We start from the raw sequence: 17,282 nt of genomic DNA, 5'->3' as shown, positions 1-17,282 counted from the left end.
ACTTCTGAGAAATTAAGCTAATTGATTGCACCCAATTTGGCTCGTTTTAATTCATAGGGTTCATATAATAACCAGTAAATATACACTGTGCCCAAAAGTATGTGGACACCTCATCGAACATCTCATTACAAAATCATGGACATTAATATGGAGTTGGTCCTCCCCTTTGCTGCTACAGCAGCCTCCACTCTCCTGGCAAGGCTTTCCACTAGATGTTGGAACATTGCTGTGGGGACTTGCTTCCATTCAGCCACGAGCATTAGCGAGGTCGGGCACTGATGTTGGGTGATTAGGCCTGGCTTTCAGTCGGCATTCCAATTCATCCCAAACATGTTCAATGGAGTTGAGGTCAGGGCTCTGTGCAGGCCAGTCAAGTTCTTCCACACAGATCTCGACAAATAATTTATGTATAGACCTCGCTTTGAGCAAGGAGGCATTGTCATGCTGAAACAGGAAAGGGCCTTCCCCAAACTGTTGCCACAAAGTTTTCCAGGTGGAAAAGGACAGTGTGGAGTGCAATAGAGATTGCATCATCTGTGGATCTGTTTGGGCAGTATGCAAATTGGAGTGGGTCTAGGGTTACTGGGATGATGGTGTTGATCTGAACCGTGACCAGCCTTTCAAAGCAATTCATGGCTACAGACGTGAGTGCTTTGGGTCGGTAGTCATTTAGGCAGGTTACCTTAGTATTCTTGGGCACAGGGACTCTGGTGGTCTGCTTGAAACATGTAGAGATTACAAACTCGGAGAGGTTGAAAATGTCAGTGAAGACACTTGCCAGTTGCTCACAGTACACGTCCTGGTAATCCGTCTGGCCCTGCGGCCTTGTGAATGTTGATTTGATTAAAGGTCTTACTCATGTTAGCTGCGGAGAGCGTGATCGCACAGTCTTCTGGTACAGCTGGTGGTCTCATGTATGTGTCAGTGTTATTTGCCTCGAAGCGAGCATAAAGTAGTCTAGTTCGTCTGGTAGGCTCGTGTCACTGGGCAGCTCTCGGCTGTGCTTCCCTTTGTAGTCTGTAATGGTTTGCAAGCCTTGCCACATCCGACGAGCGTCAGCCGGTGTAGTACGACTCTATCTTCGTCCTTTATCGAGGCTTTGCCTGTTTGATAGTTCGTCGAAGGGCATAGCGGGATTTCTTATAAGCTTCCGGGTTAGAGTCCCACTCCTTGAAAGCGGCAGCTCTAGCCTTTAGCTCAGTGCGGATGTTGCCTGTAAACCATGGCTTCTGGTTGGGGTATGTACATATGGTCACTGTGGGGATGATGTGATCAAAGCACTTATTGATGAAGCTAATGACAGATGTGGTGTACTCCTCAATGCCTTTGGAGGAATCCCGGAACATATTGCAGTCTGTGATAGCAAAACAGTCCTGTAGCTTAGCATCTGCTTCATCTGACCACTTTTTTTTATTGATCTAGTAACGGATGCGTCCTGCTTTAATTTTAGCTTGTAAGCTAGAATCAGGAGGATTGAAGTATGGTCAGATTTGCAAAATGGAGTGTGAGGGAGAGGTTTGTATGCGTGTGGAGTATAGGCGATCCAGAGTTCTTTTCCCTCTGGTTGCACATTTAATATGCTGATAGAAGGTTCCCTACATTAAAGTCCCCAGCAACTAAGAGCGTCCCCTCTGGTTGAGCGTTTTCTTGTTTGCTTATGGTGGATACAGCTCATTCAAGGCGATCTTAGTGCCAACCTCCTGACTGAGGTGGTATGTAAACAGCTATGAAGAATACTGATGAGAACTCTCTCGGTAGGTAGTGTGGTCTACAGCTTATAATATACTCAACCTCAGGCGAGCAATAGCTCTAGACTACCTTAGATATCATGCACCAGCTGCTATTAACAAAAATACATAATCCTCCGCTCCTTGTCTTACCAGGCGCCGCTGTTCTATCCTGCCGGTACATCGTAAATCCAGCCAGGTGTATGTTGATATTGTCGTCGTTCAGCCACGACTCCGTGAAGCATAAGATGTTAGTTTTTATTGTCCCGTTGTTTAATCTTCCCGGTAACTTGTCGATTTAAAAAAAATATATATATTTTATTATTTTTTTTGCCCAAAGATTCCACGTTTGCTAGCAGAATTGAGGGAGTTGGGGGTTTATTCGATCGCCTTCGAATTCTCAGAAGGCAGCCCGCTCTCCGGCCTTTTTCTCTGCCTCCTCTTCACGCAGATCATGGGGGTCTGGGCCTGTTCCCGAGGGAGCTGTATATCCTCCGCCTCGGGCTTGTCAGAGTCGTGAAGGAAGAAAAAGGATTCTGCTGGTCGCAGTCCTGATGTCTAGAAGTTATTTTCGGTCATAAGAGACAACAGCAGCAAAACATTATTTACAAAATGAGTAAAAAAACAAGTAATAAACAAACAAAATAACACAATTGGTTGAGGGCACGTAAAACATCTGCCTTCTGCTCCGGCGCCATCTTAACCTTAATTGTATGCTGTAGCGTTACGATTTCCCTTCACTGGAACTAAGGGTCCTTGTCCGAACCATAAAAAAACAGCCCCAGACCATTATTCCTCCTCCACCAAACTTTACAGTTGCACTGTGCATTGGGACAGGTAGCGTTCTCCTGGCATGATCTAGAAGAAAAAGAAACGCACACCTATTAAGACGAGGTGCTGGCTAGCGGAGTAGAAACTTGAAAAATAAAAGGGAGTCGCACACTCTTGGAGCTCCGATGCAAAAATGTAATACCAACGTTTCGACAGCCAAGCTGTCTTCATCAGGGTATAATCAAACACTGCGGGATGACTTGTTTATATAGTGTCAAAAGACACAGGTGTCTGTAATCATGGCCAGGAGTGGCCTAATATCATTGGTTAATAATCAAATATTAAAATGTCATACAAAGAACAGCATACAAACATAGATTAATTTGACTATACAAGTTTACACACAATTACAATGGCAAGGTCACAATAATCACAAGAAAGACTTTGATCTGAAGCCAACGTTGAGACCGAAGGGCGCAAGGGTCTTTAAATTAAAGATCCAGGCAGCCTCTCGTTTTAACAATAAATTATCAAGGTCACCCCCTCTCCTAGGGAGGGTGACATATTCGATGCCAAGATAACGCAGAGACGAAATCGAGTGGCCTGCCTCCAAGATGTGGACCGCAACTGGATAAGTAACGTTTTTACACCTAATGGTGTTACGATGCTCTGAGATTCGTACTTTTAATTCGCGCTTTGTTTTACCTACATCATTTTTACCACAAGGACAAGGACAATAAGATAAATAACTGCCTTAGTGGAGCATGTAATAACACCTTTTATTGGGATCGATTTCCCTGTTTGTGGGTGTTTGAAGGATCTACATTTATAAGTGCCATTGCATTGAGCACAGCCATTACATTTGTAATTTCCATCCAGTAGGGGCGCAAATAGACGTTGTTCAGGAATATCTTGGGGTGGTAAAATCTCTGAGATTTCTGCCCCGTGAGAATACGACCAAGGGAAGGTCCGAAAACACATTACCGAGACTATCATCGGATTTTAGGATGTGCCAATGTTTGTGAACAATTCCCTTAATTTGTTCAGAGCACTTTGAATAGCGGGGAGTTAGAACGCAAGAATGCGTCTTTTTGCGAGACTGACCTTGAAAAAGGTCATGTCTCGTTTTGTTTTGAATTTTCTCAATGGCAATATTAATCTGATCATTCTTGTAGCACCTCTCCTTGAACTTTCTTTGCGTCTCAGCCATATTTCTGTCGAAATCGGACTGTTTTTTGCTAATTCTTTTGATTCGACAGAATTTGCTGTAGGGCAAACTATCAGCCCTCAACAAACTACTACGATCAGTAGGTTTCCTGTAAAGATCAGTGTATAGAACATTATCTTCACACAAGATCAGAAGATCAAGAAAACTGATTAGACGTGTATCAGATTGCATAGTAAATCTCAGATGCTCAGAACAGGAGTTAAGAAAAGCATGGAACGCCTGGAGCTGTTTTGCATCACCCCTCCATAGAACAAAAATATCATCAATATACCGTTTCCAAATAATGATGTGAGGCAAGAAAACATTTTTGAGAGGATTGAAAATAGACTGTTTCTCCATGTAACCCACATACAAATTATCATAGTTAGGAGCCATGGGGATCTCATAGCAGTCCCTATAGTCTGAATAAAGAAATAATTTAGAAACATGAAATAATTATGCGTGAGTACTATTTCAGCCAATGTTACAATGCATGCACTGGAAGGTAGTTCATTAGGGTCACGTTGCAGAAGAAAATGTTCCATAGCTTCAACATCAAAAGTAACTAACAAGGTATTCTCAGGGAGAGGATCAAGAGATTCAATGATAGAGATCATACTGCTGGTGTCCTTTACAAAGGAGGGTAGCTGTTCTGCGAGTGGTCTAATAAAAAAAGTTAACAAAAGTACATAGAGGGGCCGTTACTGCATCAATGCCCGCTACAATAGGGCGCCCTGGAGGTTGAGTAACATTCTTGTGTAATTTCGGCAAAGTATAGAAAGTGGCAATTTTAGGGTGTTGAATAGCCAAAAAAGCATGTTCTTTTTTGGTTATCTGACGCGCAGTGTTTGTGATTATACCCTGATGAAGACAGCTTGGCTGTTGAAACGTTAGTATTACATTTTTGCATCTGAGCTCCAAGAGTGTGCGGCTCTCTTTTATTTTCAAGTTTCTACTCCGCTAGCCAGCACCTCGTCTTAATAGGTGTGCGTTTCTTTTTCTCCTGGCATCCACCAAACGCAGATTTGTCCATCGGACTGCCAGATGGTGAAGTGTGATTCATCACTCCAGGGAACCCGTTGCGCGTAGTGATCTTAGGCTTGTGTGCGGCTGTTGGAAATCCATTTCATGAAGCTCCCGGCAAACAGTTCTTGTGCAGATAGATGTTGTTTCCAGAGGCAGTTCGGAACTCGGTAGTGAGTGTTGCAACCAAGGACAGAATTGTTACGTGCTTCAGCACTCTGTTGTTCGGTGAGCTTGTGTGGCCTACCACTTCGCAGCTGAGCCGTTGCTGCTCCTAGATATTTCCACTTCACAGTAACAGCACTTACAGTTGACCGGGGCAGCTCCAGCAGGGCAGAAACTTGATGAACTGACTTGTTGGAAAAGTGGCATCCTGTGACAGTGCCACGTTGAAAGTCACTGATTTGGAGAAGAAAGTGCAATATGTGCCATGTAAGAAAGCCAACGTTTAAGTTCCTTCCTCAGAACATGAGAACAAATGAAAGCTGGTGGTTCCTTTTTAATGTTGAGTCTTCAATATTCCCCGGTAAGAAGTTTTAGGTTGTAGTTATTATAGCACCATTTCTCTCTCTACGATTTGTATTTCATATACCTCCTTACTATTGAATGTTCTTTTAGGCACTTTAGTGTTGCCAGTATAACAGTATAGCTTCTGAACCAGGAACACATCGACAACAGCCACCCTCGAAGCAGTGTTTCCCATCGCTCCACAAAAGCCGCGTCCCTTACAGAGCAAGGGGAAAAACTACTCCAAGTCTGAGCGAGTGACCTTTGAAACGCTATTAGCGCGCACCCCGCTAACTAGCTAGCCATTTCACATCGGTTACACCAGCCTAATCTCGGGAGTTGATAGGCTGGAAGTCATAAACAGCGCAATGCTTGACGCATTTTCACGCTTCGTAGCCAGATTATCTATAAGTAACACCATTGAGTTACACGATACATGTTTAAATACTTTAGGATGATTTTTAAATGAAGTGTGAAAATGCTAATATAGGTACCATTAACTTGCATTGGATTTGTGCCACAAATGTTAAAGTTAGCATTTGAAACAGTGACTGCTGTCGAACCTAGTCAATAGCCTGCTTACAGGGTAAGGAAACCAATATATAATGTTGTTATTTGGGTGAACTCTCCCTTTTAACTTTGAGCTGGTGGGGTATCTTTAAAAAAAATGTAATCTCCTAATAGCAAAAACGGCACCATCAAGTGGTCAGAATCTGGTAATATCAGGATGTAGGATAGAACATGAACTTCAATGACTAATTCCTCTGAACAGGGGAAAAAAATGTTTACTGGGAATAGGTGACGTAGGATGAAGAAGCAATATGCCGAGCCACAGCTCCATACTACTTGTCAGACCCTGACAACTGATACTAAATACTCATTGTCAGGAATGCTAATAACTGTTTCTAACAACAAACGATTTCAGAAAAATCTTTACTGGTGGGTGTCAATTCTTTTTCTTGTTCAGTTTGAGGTGGAACGACCCTGCCCTGCTCTCTCTGGCTAGGAATGGGAAGGTGTAAAACAGTGCCACCAAACCCCACAAGAAGTTTGGGTCAACATTGCAAAAGGCAGTTGAGAAATCTGTTTCCACGTTGGTGTTATTTCCCCATCTTCAGACTTTCTCTTTAGGTTTCATTAGTTGTCATTAACAATCTCAGTTATTGTAAGTGCTGCTAAAAAAAAAAAATATCCAGACACCGCTCCTACGTTGTCAAGCTATGAGTAGAAGTTTCGAGTCAGACAAACCGAGAGGAGACGGGACAGGGAAAGGGAGAGAGAGAGACTGAGGAGGCACGCTTTCCCACATCTCTTTTTCTTTTCTCTTGTCAGAATTTGAGTGGCGGCTCAACATTTCTCCAGGGAGACAGTTTCCCACATACGTTGGTTTGAATGGCTTCTGTAGCAAAGACCTACAGTATACAGTAGTTACATTCATACAGATTCCCCGATACCTGTAAGGTACTGAGGCAAAGGTAAACAAGGGTGTAGCACATTTGGGTCTTCATTCTTGCACTGTGTGTGTCTGCGTGAGACCAGGATATTCACCCCCAACCGTAACCTTAAAACTAAAGTAAACTTACAGCCTATTGCTGTAAACAAACCTATGACAGTAAGACCGGACTTGAACCAGCATCTTTGTATTTCCTCTACTACCCATGCAGGCCTTTTTGCACAGAATCCGACAAACTGCAGAGGAGGAACAGTGTCTGTCACCTGAGCATGTCAAGGTAAATATGACCTTTGCCTTTTTTTTAAACCGTTAGGATTATCCTGTAGATGTTTGGGCCATAATCGCCTTGTAATCTCTTCTGCACAGAGAAAAGTGTATTGTGGCACTGTAACGCTTTGATAACAGTAAACATTGACATGCTTTATAAGATACTGACCTTGGGTGAGTATGTGTGTCACAATTTTGAATACAAAGTGAAGCGTTGAAATGACTGAAGTACTGGGAGTGTATGTGTCTGCTACCACAGACCCTGTTTTCCAACATCGAGTCCATCCTGGACGTTCACAAAGAGGTTCTGTCTGCAGTGGAGGCCAGCCTGCAGCCGGAGCCGCAGCCTGGGCACGGCCTTGGACACGTCTTCCTCCAGTTTGTGAGTGACACACACTTCCATTCACACACACACACGTGTATACACACACAGAGACCGGCATGATCATAAACACAGTCTCACACACACACAGACCGGCATGATCATAAACACAGTCACACACACACACACACACACACACACACACACACACACACACACACACACACACATACAGTCAGCTCTACTTGTTGAGGATTAACCTTCAAGATGGCTGAGAATGTAAAAGCCCTCCAACTCTCTCTTTCACATAGTATACACAATCCACTTGCTCTCCTCCCCCTCCCAAATTCCCCCCATTTCACTCCCCCAGTCCCTCAAAAAGCCTGTATCCTGTTAACCAGAAAGACCCCTCTATCTGGGGTGGCAGGTAGCCTAGTGGTTAGATCGTTGGACTAGTAACTGAAAGGTTGCAAGATCGAATCCCTGAGCTGACAAGGTAAAAATCTGTCGTTCTGCCCTTGAACAAGGCAGTTAACCCACTGTTCCTAGGCCATCATTGAAAATAAGAATTTGTTCTTATCTGACTTGCCTAATTAAATCAGATACAATATCTGTTGCCTGCCAGCCCTATGCAAGGCCCCTGTCACTGGCATCAAATCAAAATGTATTTGTCAAATTCGCCGAACAGGTGAATACAACCTTACGGTGAGATGCTTACTTACATCCCCTTCAGCAGATTTATTTCCTCCTCCCACCTTCTCTTCCTCCCTCCTCCTTATCCCACCCTTTTTGAACTAATTTGGCCCTTGGGGACAACCAATAAGTGCCTTTGTTGGGGGAAGAGAGAGTGTCAGTCATCAATAGGACAAGTCACGGACACACTGAGGGGACTTTGTAGAATAAGAGACATTGAATGGAACATTCATTCAGTTGACGGAAAGTATGCTGCAAATGGTGTTTGTTCAAAGGGAAAGCTCCTGTAGTCAAAACAGAAATCGGTCAGTATTATCATTGTTTGTTGTATCAATTGAACGGATTTCGAAATGCCTTAAACTTCTCAATTAACATCTTCCAACTTCAGAATTTCAATGATTGAGAGACTCACCTGTCATTTTTTTTACCCAACTAAAATATTCTATAATAAGGTTTTTCAATAAGTTATAGTAAATTGGGCTGTGTAGTAGTACCTGAGAAAGTGAGAGGCATCCCAAGTATTCCACATATGGGGCTTTGGTTTACAAAACGGATGGCACTGTGATAGACTACATCCAGTTTGCTGAGTAGAGTGTTGGAGGCTATTTTATAGATGACGTCGCCAAAATCAAGGATCGGTAGGATGGTCAGTTTTACGAGGGTATGTTTAGCAGCATGAGTGAAGGATGCTTTGTTGCGAAATAGGAAGCAGATTCTAGATTTAATTTTTGATTGGAGATGTGAGTCTGGAAGGAGAGTTTACAGTCTAGCCAGACACCTAGGTATTTGTAGTTACCCACGCATGTATTCTAAGTCAGAGCCGTCCAGAGTAGTGATGCTGGATGGGCGGGCAGGTGCAGGCAATGATCGGTTGAATAGCATGCATTTAGTTTTATTTTAGTTTAAGAGCAGTTGGAGCCCACAGAAAGAGAGTTGTATGGCATTGAAGCTCGTCTGGAGGTTAGTTAACACAGTGTCCAAAGAAGGGCCAGAAGTATACAGAATGGTGTCGTCTGCGTAGAGGTGGATTAGAGAATCCTCAGCAGCAGGAGCAACATCATTGATGTATACAGAGAAGAGAGTTGGTCCGACAATTGAACACTGTGGCACCCCCATAGAGACTGCCAGAGGTCCGGACAACAGGCCCTCCGATTTGACACACTGAGCTCTATCAGAGAAGTAGTTGGTGAACAAGGCGAGGCAATCCTTTGAGAAACCAAGGCTATTGAGTCTGCCAATAAGAATGTGGTGATTGAAAGAGTCGAAAGCCTTGGCCAGGTCGATGAGTACAGCTGCACAGTAATGTCTCTTATTGATGGCGGTTATGATATCGTTAAGGACCTTGAGCGTGGCTGAGGTGCACCCATGACCAGCTCGGAAACCAGATTGCATAGCGGAGAAGGTACGATGTGATTCAAAATGGTCAGTAATCTGTTTGTTAACTTGGCTTTCGAATACCTTAGAGATGTAGGATAGATATAGGTCTGTAGCAGGTTCATTGATAAATTGTGTGAGATTGAGGGCATCAAGCTTAGATTGTAGGATGGCCGGTGTGTTAAGCATGTCCCAGTTTAGGTCACCTAGCAGCACGAGCTCAGAAGATAGATGGGGGGCAATCAGATCACATATGGTGTCGAGGGCATAGCTGGGGGCAGAGGGTGGTCTATAGCAAGTGGCAACAGTGAGAGACTTGTTTCTGGAAAGGTACATTTTTAGTAGAAGCTCAAATTGTTTGGGTACAGACCTGGATAGTAAGACAACCTGCAAAGTTCTATCTTTGCAGTAAATTGCAACACCGCCCCCTTTGGCAGTTCTATCTTGTCTGAAAATGTTATAGTTAGGAATGGAAATTTCAAGGTTTTTGGTGGTCTTCCTAAGCCAGGATTCAGACACGGCTAGGACATCCGGATTGGTGGAGTGTGCTAGGGCAGTGAATAAAACAAACTTAGGGAGGAGGCTTCTAATGTTAACATGCACGAAACCAAGGCTTTTACGGTTGCAGAAGTCAACAAATGAGAGAGCCTGGGGGATGGGAGTGAAGGTAGACACTGCAGGGCCTGGATTAACCTCTACATCAACAGAGGAGGAGTAGGATAAGGGTACGGCTAAAGGCTAACAGAACTGGACGCCTAGTACGTTCAGAACAGAGAGTAAAAGGAGCAGATATCTGGGCACGGTAGAATATATTCAAGGCATAACGTACAGACAAAGGTATAGTAGGATGTGAATACAGTGGGGGTAAACCTGTGCATATAGTGATAATGAAAGAGATATTGTCTCTAGAAATAGCATTTAAACCAGGTGATGTCGCTGCGTGTGTGGGGGGTGGAACTGAATTGTTAGCCGAGGCGTGTTGAGCAGTGCTGGAGGCTCTACAGTGAAATAAAACAATAGTTACAAACCAGTACAGCAATCGACACGGCATGGTGAAGTTAGGGAAAGGCATGCGTAGCCGGGTGATCATACAAGTCCAGTGCGTGGCTTCAAGCAGCTAGCGGCACGGGGCTAGCAGGCTAACAGAAAGGCCTTAGAGGGATGATGCGACGGAGGAAAGTCTGTTGTGGCCCCCTCGTGCAGTTACATGAGCGGACGGATCAGCAGGGCTCCGTGTGGTAAACCTGGCCAATTGGCAAAATATTTTATAGTGTCGCCGAAGAAATATGTCCGAAGGGCCTCTTAAGCCAGCAGTCCAATGTGCTTTAGATAGCTAGCAGGCCGCAGATTAGCGGCTGTGTGTTCAGGGGTCGTTAGCTACTATAATTCCAGGTGAAAAAAAATATACATCATAATAAAAATGTAATTAAAAAAATAGATTCAGAGCTTGCGGTAGGAATCTGGAGATATGGAGAAGAATAAGTCAGACTAACTCTGGTTTGAGTCGCGCTGTACAGACTGGCGAGAGTTGTCCGGGATAAAGGTAGCTGATGACCGCTAGCAAAGGATAGCTGACTGCTAGCTAGTGGCTTCGGAATGTATTCGATGTGCCTCGTAAGCCAACAGTCCGTTGTGCTCTAGACAGCTAGCATTCAGGGGACGTTAGCTGCGAAGGTCGGAAGGTGAGAAGGTTCAGAGCTTGCGATAGGAATCCGGGGATATGGAGAGAAAAAAAATAAGCAAAGAGGCACTGAGTTTGAAGGTAGGCCTTGATATACATCCACAGGTATACCTCCAATTGACTCAAATGTTGTCAATTAGCCCATCTGAAGCTTCTAAAGTCATGACATAATTTTCTGGAATTTTCCAAGCTGTTTAAAGGCACAGTCAACTTAGTGTATGTAAACTTCTGACCCCCTGGAATTGTGATACAGTGAATTATATATAATTGAAATAATCTGTCTGTAAACAATTGTTGGAAAAATTACCTATCAAATCAAAATGTATTTTTTACATACACATGGTTAGCAGATGTTAATGCGAGTATAGGAAAATGCTTGTGCTTCTTGTTCCGACCATGCAGTAATAACTAACAATTTCACAACAACTACCTTATACACACAAGTGTAAAGGAATGAATAAGAATATGTACATAAAAATATATGAATGAGCGATGGCCGAACGGCATAGGCAAGATGCAGTAGATGGTATGAATCGTAGAGTTCAGTATATACATATGAGATGAGTAATGTAGGGTATGTAAACATTATATAAAGTGGCATTGTTTAAATTGGCTAGTGATACGTTTATTACATACATTTTTTATTATTAAAGTGGCTAGAAATGATTCAGTATGTTGACAGCAGCCACTCAATGTTTAGTTATGGCTGTTTAACAGTCTGATGGCCTTTGAGATAGAAGCTGATTTTCAGTCTCTCGGTCCCTGCTTTGATGCACCTGTACTGACCTCTCCTTCTGGATGATAGTGGGGTGAACAGGCAGTGGCTCGGGGGATTCTTGTCCTGATGATAATTTTGGCCTTCCTGTGACATCATGGGTTGTAGGGGTCCTGGAGGGCAGGTAGTTTGCCCCTGGTGATACTTTGTGCAGACCTCACTACCCTCTGGAGAGCCTTACGGTTGTGGGCGGAGCAGTTGTCGTACCAGGCGGTGATACAGCCCGACAGGATGTTCTCGATTGTGTACCTGTAGAAGTTTGTGTGTTTTTGGTGACAAGACAAATTTCTACAGCCTCCTGAGGTTGAAGAGGTGCTGTTGCCGCCTTCGTCACCACGCTGTCTGTGTGGGTGGACCATTTCATTGATGTGTACGCCGAGGAACTTTCCACCTTCTCCACAACTGTCCCGTGGATGTGGATAGGTCGGTGCTCCCTCTGTTGTTTCCTGAAGTCAACGATCATCTCCTTTTTGTTTTGTTGACGTGTGAGATTATTTCCTGACACCACACTCCGAGGGCCCTCACCCCCTCCCTGTAGGCCGTCTCGTTGTTGTTGGTAATCAAGCCTACCAATCTAGTGTCGTCTGCAAACTTGATGATTGAGTTGGAGGCGTGCATGGCCACGCAGTCATGGGTGAACAGGGAGTACAGGAGAGGGCTGAGAACGCACCCTTGTGGGGCCCCAGTGTTGACGATCAGTTGGGTGGAAATGTTGTTTCCTTCCCTCACCTCCTGGGGGCAGTCCGTCAGGAAGTTCAGGACCCAGTTGCACAGGGCGGGGTCGAGACCCAGGGCCTCTAGCTTAATTACGACGTCGGAGGGGACTACGGTGTTAAATGCTGAGCTGTAGTCGATGAACAGCATTCTTACATAGGTGTTCCTCTTGTCCAGATGGGTTAGGGCAGTGTGATAGCGTCGTCTGTGGACCTATTGGGGCGGTTAGCAAATTGGAGTGGGTCTAGGGTGTCAGGTAGGATGGAGGTGATATGGTCCTTGACAAGTCTCACAAAGCACTTCATGATGATGGAAGTGAGTGCTACGGGGCAATTGTCATTTAGCTCAGTTACCTTCGCTTTCTTGAGAACAGTAACAATGGTGGTCCTCTTGAAGCAGGTGGGAACATCAGACCGGGATAAGGATTGATTGAATATGTCCGTAAACACACCAGCCAGGTGGTCTGCACATGCACTGAGGACGCGGCTGGGGATGCCGTCTGGGCTGTCAATCTTGCGATGGATAACAAGTTTAAGTGTTTTACTCACGTTGGCTGCAGTGAAGGAGAGCCCACAGGTTTTGGTAGAGGGCCGTGTTAGTGGCACTGTATTGTCCTCAAAGCGAGCAAAGAAGTTGTTTAGTTTGTCTGGGAGCAAGACATCGTGGTCCGCGACGGGGCTGGTTTTAATTTTGTAGTCCGTGATTGAATTTAGACCCTGCCACATACCTTTCATGTCTGAGCCTTTGAATTGCGACTCTACTTTGTCTCTATATTGACGCTTAGCTTGTTTGATTGCCTTGCGGAGGGAATAGCTACACTGTTTGTATTCGGTCATGTTTCCAGTCACCTTGCTGTGTGTGTGTGTGTGTGTGTGTGTGTGTGTGTGTGTGTGTGTGTGTGTGTGTGTGTGTGTGTGTGTGTGTGTGTGTGTGTGTGTGTGTGTGTGTGTGTGTGTGTGTGTGTGTGTGTGTGTGTGTGTGTGTGTGTGTGTGTGTGTGTGTGTGTGTGTGTGTGTGTGTGTGTGTGTGTGTGTGTGTGTTGGGCAGCAAAGCCCTGGTCCAAAAAAATCCCCCGCTGCATTGCCGTGTGGACCTGACACCGTCATGAAATTTGGAGGATGGAAGGCTAGATTAGACTATATAGCAGCCTAGCTTCTTGAGTTAGTATATCAAGTCAATGTATCCAAAAAGCTGTGAGAGTTGGAATTTAGAAAAGAGAGCAGGGGTGAGAGAGAGCGACAGGGAAGCAGAGGGAGATACTGAGACCAATGGAGCACCTTGTCAAGATGGTTACCTTTTACAATACTTTGTCCCATTAGAATTTTCACAATTACATCGTGTTTTTAACATTGGATGCCTGATGTGCAGCATTCTTACCTCATGCTCAATATTTTAATGGCGAACGAAAACAAATCTTTTTAAAAGCACACATCCGGCTTTTGAGAGAGTGAGCGTAATTTTTGTTGGTTGTGAAGTTATGCTAACCTTGCACACTCGGGCTAGGATTGAATTTCCTGCTCTGTTTCGGGTGACGGCAGCAGCATTTCGGGAACCAACCGTAGAGTGCAGTGCCCAGCACTGAATCTGGTTTCACTTCCTAAATGCGAGGGTACAACACAGGGGTCTATCTGGAGTTTGGGGCTGTAGCCTAAATTGAATGCTGAGAGAGTGATTGCCTATACATTGTTTCTACTGGTAGATGAATAATGCATCTATGTTTATCACAGCTATCATGTAAGTGTTCACGAGGAAAGCCTTCAGTGGCCTATTTGACCGTACAGTATATCCACTAGCTACATCAGATCGGGCACTGAATGACTTGTTGATTCTTCCTCCGACTTTCAGAAGGGGCGGTTCTCTGTGTATGGGGAGTACTGCAGTAACAACGAGAAGGCCCTGCGGCTGCTGATGGAGCTCAACAAGATCCCCGAAATCAGGACCTTCCTCCTGGTGAGGATCCCACCGCTCACGCAATTTGTCTCCTTTTCACGCATCTCCTTTTTGTCTCTTTCTCTGTCTATTATCACCATCTCTCTCATCATGTCAACTCTTCTTCCGCTTATGAACAATGAACACAGGAACTTCCTTTGACTGTGCTTCCAATGGTGATGTCATGCTCGGTGCCAGCTGCAGTGCATTGGCACAGCTGGATGGAAGATCTGAGCCTTGTTGACCCCGATGTGCTTCCTCCGTCTGGTTATTGACTGACCTGAACTTGCTCTAGTTGTGTTCTGTACATTTTCTCCCAGGCTGCTAGTGTAAAATGACATGGGGTACTTCTACTCAAGTTACATTTTTGTCTGACTAGCTAATGTTAGCTAGCGAACGCTAGACTATCTTACCTGTATACATCATCATGCATGATGGACGCCTCTCCCTGTCAGGACCACGGTTGCCCTTAGTTTGAAGATGTCATCTGGAGACAGGTGTTTTCTCCATCTCTTTAACTATCATACTCTAATTCCATTGATTTCAAAACTTGATCCTTCAGAAAGTGGAGAACACTTATGCAGCTCCACGACACAATACATTTTTGTTAATGTCGCGTTCGACAGCATTACCAAAACAGACTGAAGAGCTCAAATAGACCAAAGCCTTCTATATGGCAGACCAATCCAAACTCATCTCTCGGCATGTCCAACCCACTCATTGTCTCAGCCAATCATGGCTAGTGGGAAGGTTAACAATTTTATTTGTATTTACAGATGGCATACAAGTTTGATATTAAGGCACATGAAAGTTCACATGTTCAAGAAGGCATTTCCACCAAAAAACACATTTTGATATAACTATTTTTTTTAGATTCAAAGGGCTCTCCTGTGAAGTCGTGACTTGAGACATACGCCTAGTTTCCTGAATCGGGTCACAACCCATTCCTTTTTCAACTGGTACCGGGGTTTCTTCAGATGTGTCTTGTGAGGCCTGTTGACATTCTAGAGTCCCACCTTTGCACAGATGGGTCATATTACTGTGTATCCCAGACAGAAGTTGGCAGATCGGCTATACCGACCTCAGACGAGTCTCCTGACAGTTATGGAGGTCGTTGAGCAAAATGGACAACACCATCGTGTTTGTGAGAGTCTCATAGATGGGTCATAATAGTAATTTGTAGGCCAAACTGTTCGGATGCTACAGACGATCTTGTGAGAAGACCGAGATGTCTCATGGTCTGACAAACATGCGAAAGTGCGACATAGGCGGATGCAGTGGATTGTGATTAAAAGGAAATACGTGCCCTATACCGACCAATGATGTGCTTTCTGTTTTCTCCACTGTAGTATTCTGGTGTATCTACTTTGGTCTGGTGAATGCTGCCCTTGCTTAGTCTTGGGGACTTAGAGCACAGAGAAGAGTAAACCCTCCAGCTTTATTTCCTTTCTCTCTCTCATGCAGCTGAATAATTCTCCTCAGAAGTGTTTCACCACCAAACTGATTTCTCGGTTTAATCTTTGAAGCATGACTTTTGTTCCAGTATGCCACCCGTCCCCCATGGAGGTCATTAATGCGGCTGAGACTTTCTATGGTGTTTTGGATTTTGCTTCTTGCCCTTAACCATTTTACATGATCATTTTAGTGGAGTAACCAAGTTAGTTTGAGAAGAATAGTAAAGAATCACAAAAAGGAAATGTGTCATTTTACATGACCGTAGATGTCCCACATTAATAAATTAGTTTTTGTTCAAATCTTTCTGTGTTCCAGCACTGTATGCTGTTGGGAGGGAAGAAGAGCACAGACATTCCCCTGGAGGGGCACCTGCTATCACCCATTCAGAGAATCTGCAAGTACCCCCTCTTACTGAAGGTAAGGTCCTGCTGACCCCAAGGAGAATGTAACTCAGTCCTGCCTCCAAGTCAGAGGGGCAGTGTACTTTACGACCAATTAATACTTCCTATTAGATGTCAACATATATATATAAAAAAGTCATTCTTTGATTACTTGATTTGAATCTGAAATCAGACAACCCAAACGGTTTATTTTTTGTAGTTTTTACTGTCTAAAGTAAATATTAAATGACAAGAAAGCCAGTTCCACTGCAGTTTTTACATTTGTCCTGGTAAATGTGCACATCATTACCATATACAGTGGTCATGACCAATAGAGAACCGTTTTTAGTTTTGTCTATGTCAGGATCTGGTCATTTGTGATGAAGCCTATAAGCTACATCAATAATAAGGTATTATATAAAAAAGCTCTGTCCACGGACCTATAGGATATGACACATCCTTTTGAAACTCTGATGCGCAACCTTGCGTAAAGACCAGAGCCTGGTTTCCTAAAATCATCTTGGTTCATCGTTAGAACCTATGGTTCTAATGCTGAACTTCGCCTTAAGATGGTTTTGGCAAGCTTGGCCCTGTGCCGCATTTCCCAAAGCCTTCGTATAGCGTTAAAATCATTGTTTGTGATCCAGACCACTTATGAAGCAGCCAGAGTGCACTGTTAGGCATATTGTCTGCCTTACCACACTAATAAATTGTTTAAGAATTATATATTGAGTTTTGTGTGAATGGGCAGGATCATATGATGATAAATGTTTAATTTGGGTAATGTATAGGATCTAATGTAATATTTGAAATGCAGTACCAGTCAAAAGTATGGACACCTACTCATTCAAGGGTGTATAAATTTCTACATTGTAGAATAATAGTGATGACAACAAAACTATGAAATAACACATATGGAATCATCTACTAACCGAAGGTGTTAAACAAATATATTTTATATTTCAAATTAGCCAACATTTGCCTTGATTGACAGTTTTGCACAC

At 43.9% G+C, this 17,282-nt stretch overlaps 1 protein-coding gene across 2 annotated transcripts in view; it reads left to right on the top strand.

Annotated features, from left to right (window-relative positions):
* Positions 1-17,282, top strand: part of LOC118360231 (phosphatidylinositol 3,4,5-trisphosphate-dependent Rac exchanger 1 protein-like) — a 135,144-nt gene that overhangs the window by 19,630 nt on the left and 98,232 nt on the right. For both annotated transcript variants that reach the window (XR_008083278.1, XM_052482564.1), the window contains exons 2-5: positions 6,900-6,965; positions 7,215-7,337; positions 14,360-14,464; positions 16,214-16,315. Coding sequence is in view for 1 of the 2 variants with exons in the window: in XM_052482564.1 (XP_052338524.1) it covers positions 6,900-6,965; positions 7,215-7,337; positions 14,360-14,464; positions 16,214-16,315 (396 nt within the window). In the remaining variant the exon portion in view is untranslated. The remainder of the gene's footprint in view (positions 1-6,899; positions 6,966-7,214; positions 7,338-14,359; positions 14,465-16,213; positions 16,316-17,282) is intronic.

This window comes from Oncorhynchus keta, chromosome 27 (genome assembly GCF_023373465.1).
Source record: "Oncorhynchus keta strain PuntledgeMale-10-30-2019 chromosome 27, Oket_V2, whole genome shotgun sequence".
Taxonomy (NCBI): Eukaryota; Metazoa; Chordata; class Actinopteri; order Salmoniformes; family Salmonidae; genus Oncorhynchus; species Oncorhynchus keta.
This window is presented reverse-complemented; position numbering and strand designations above follow the sequence as displayed.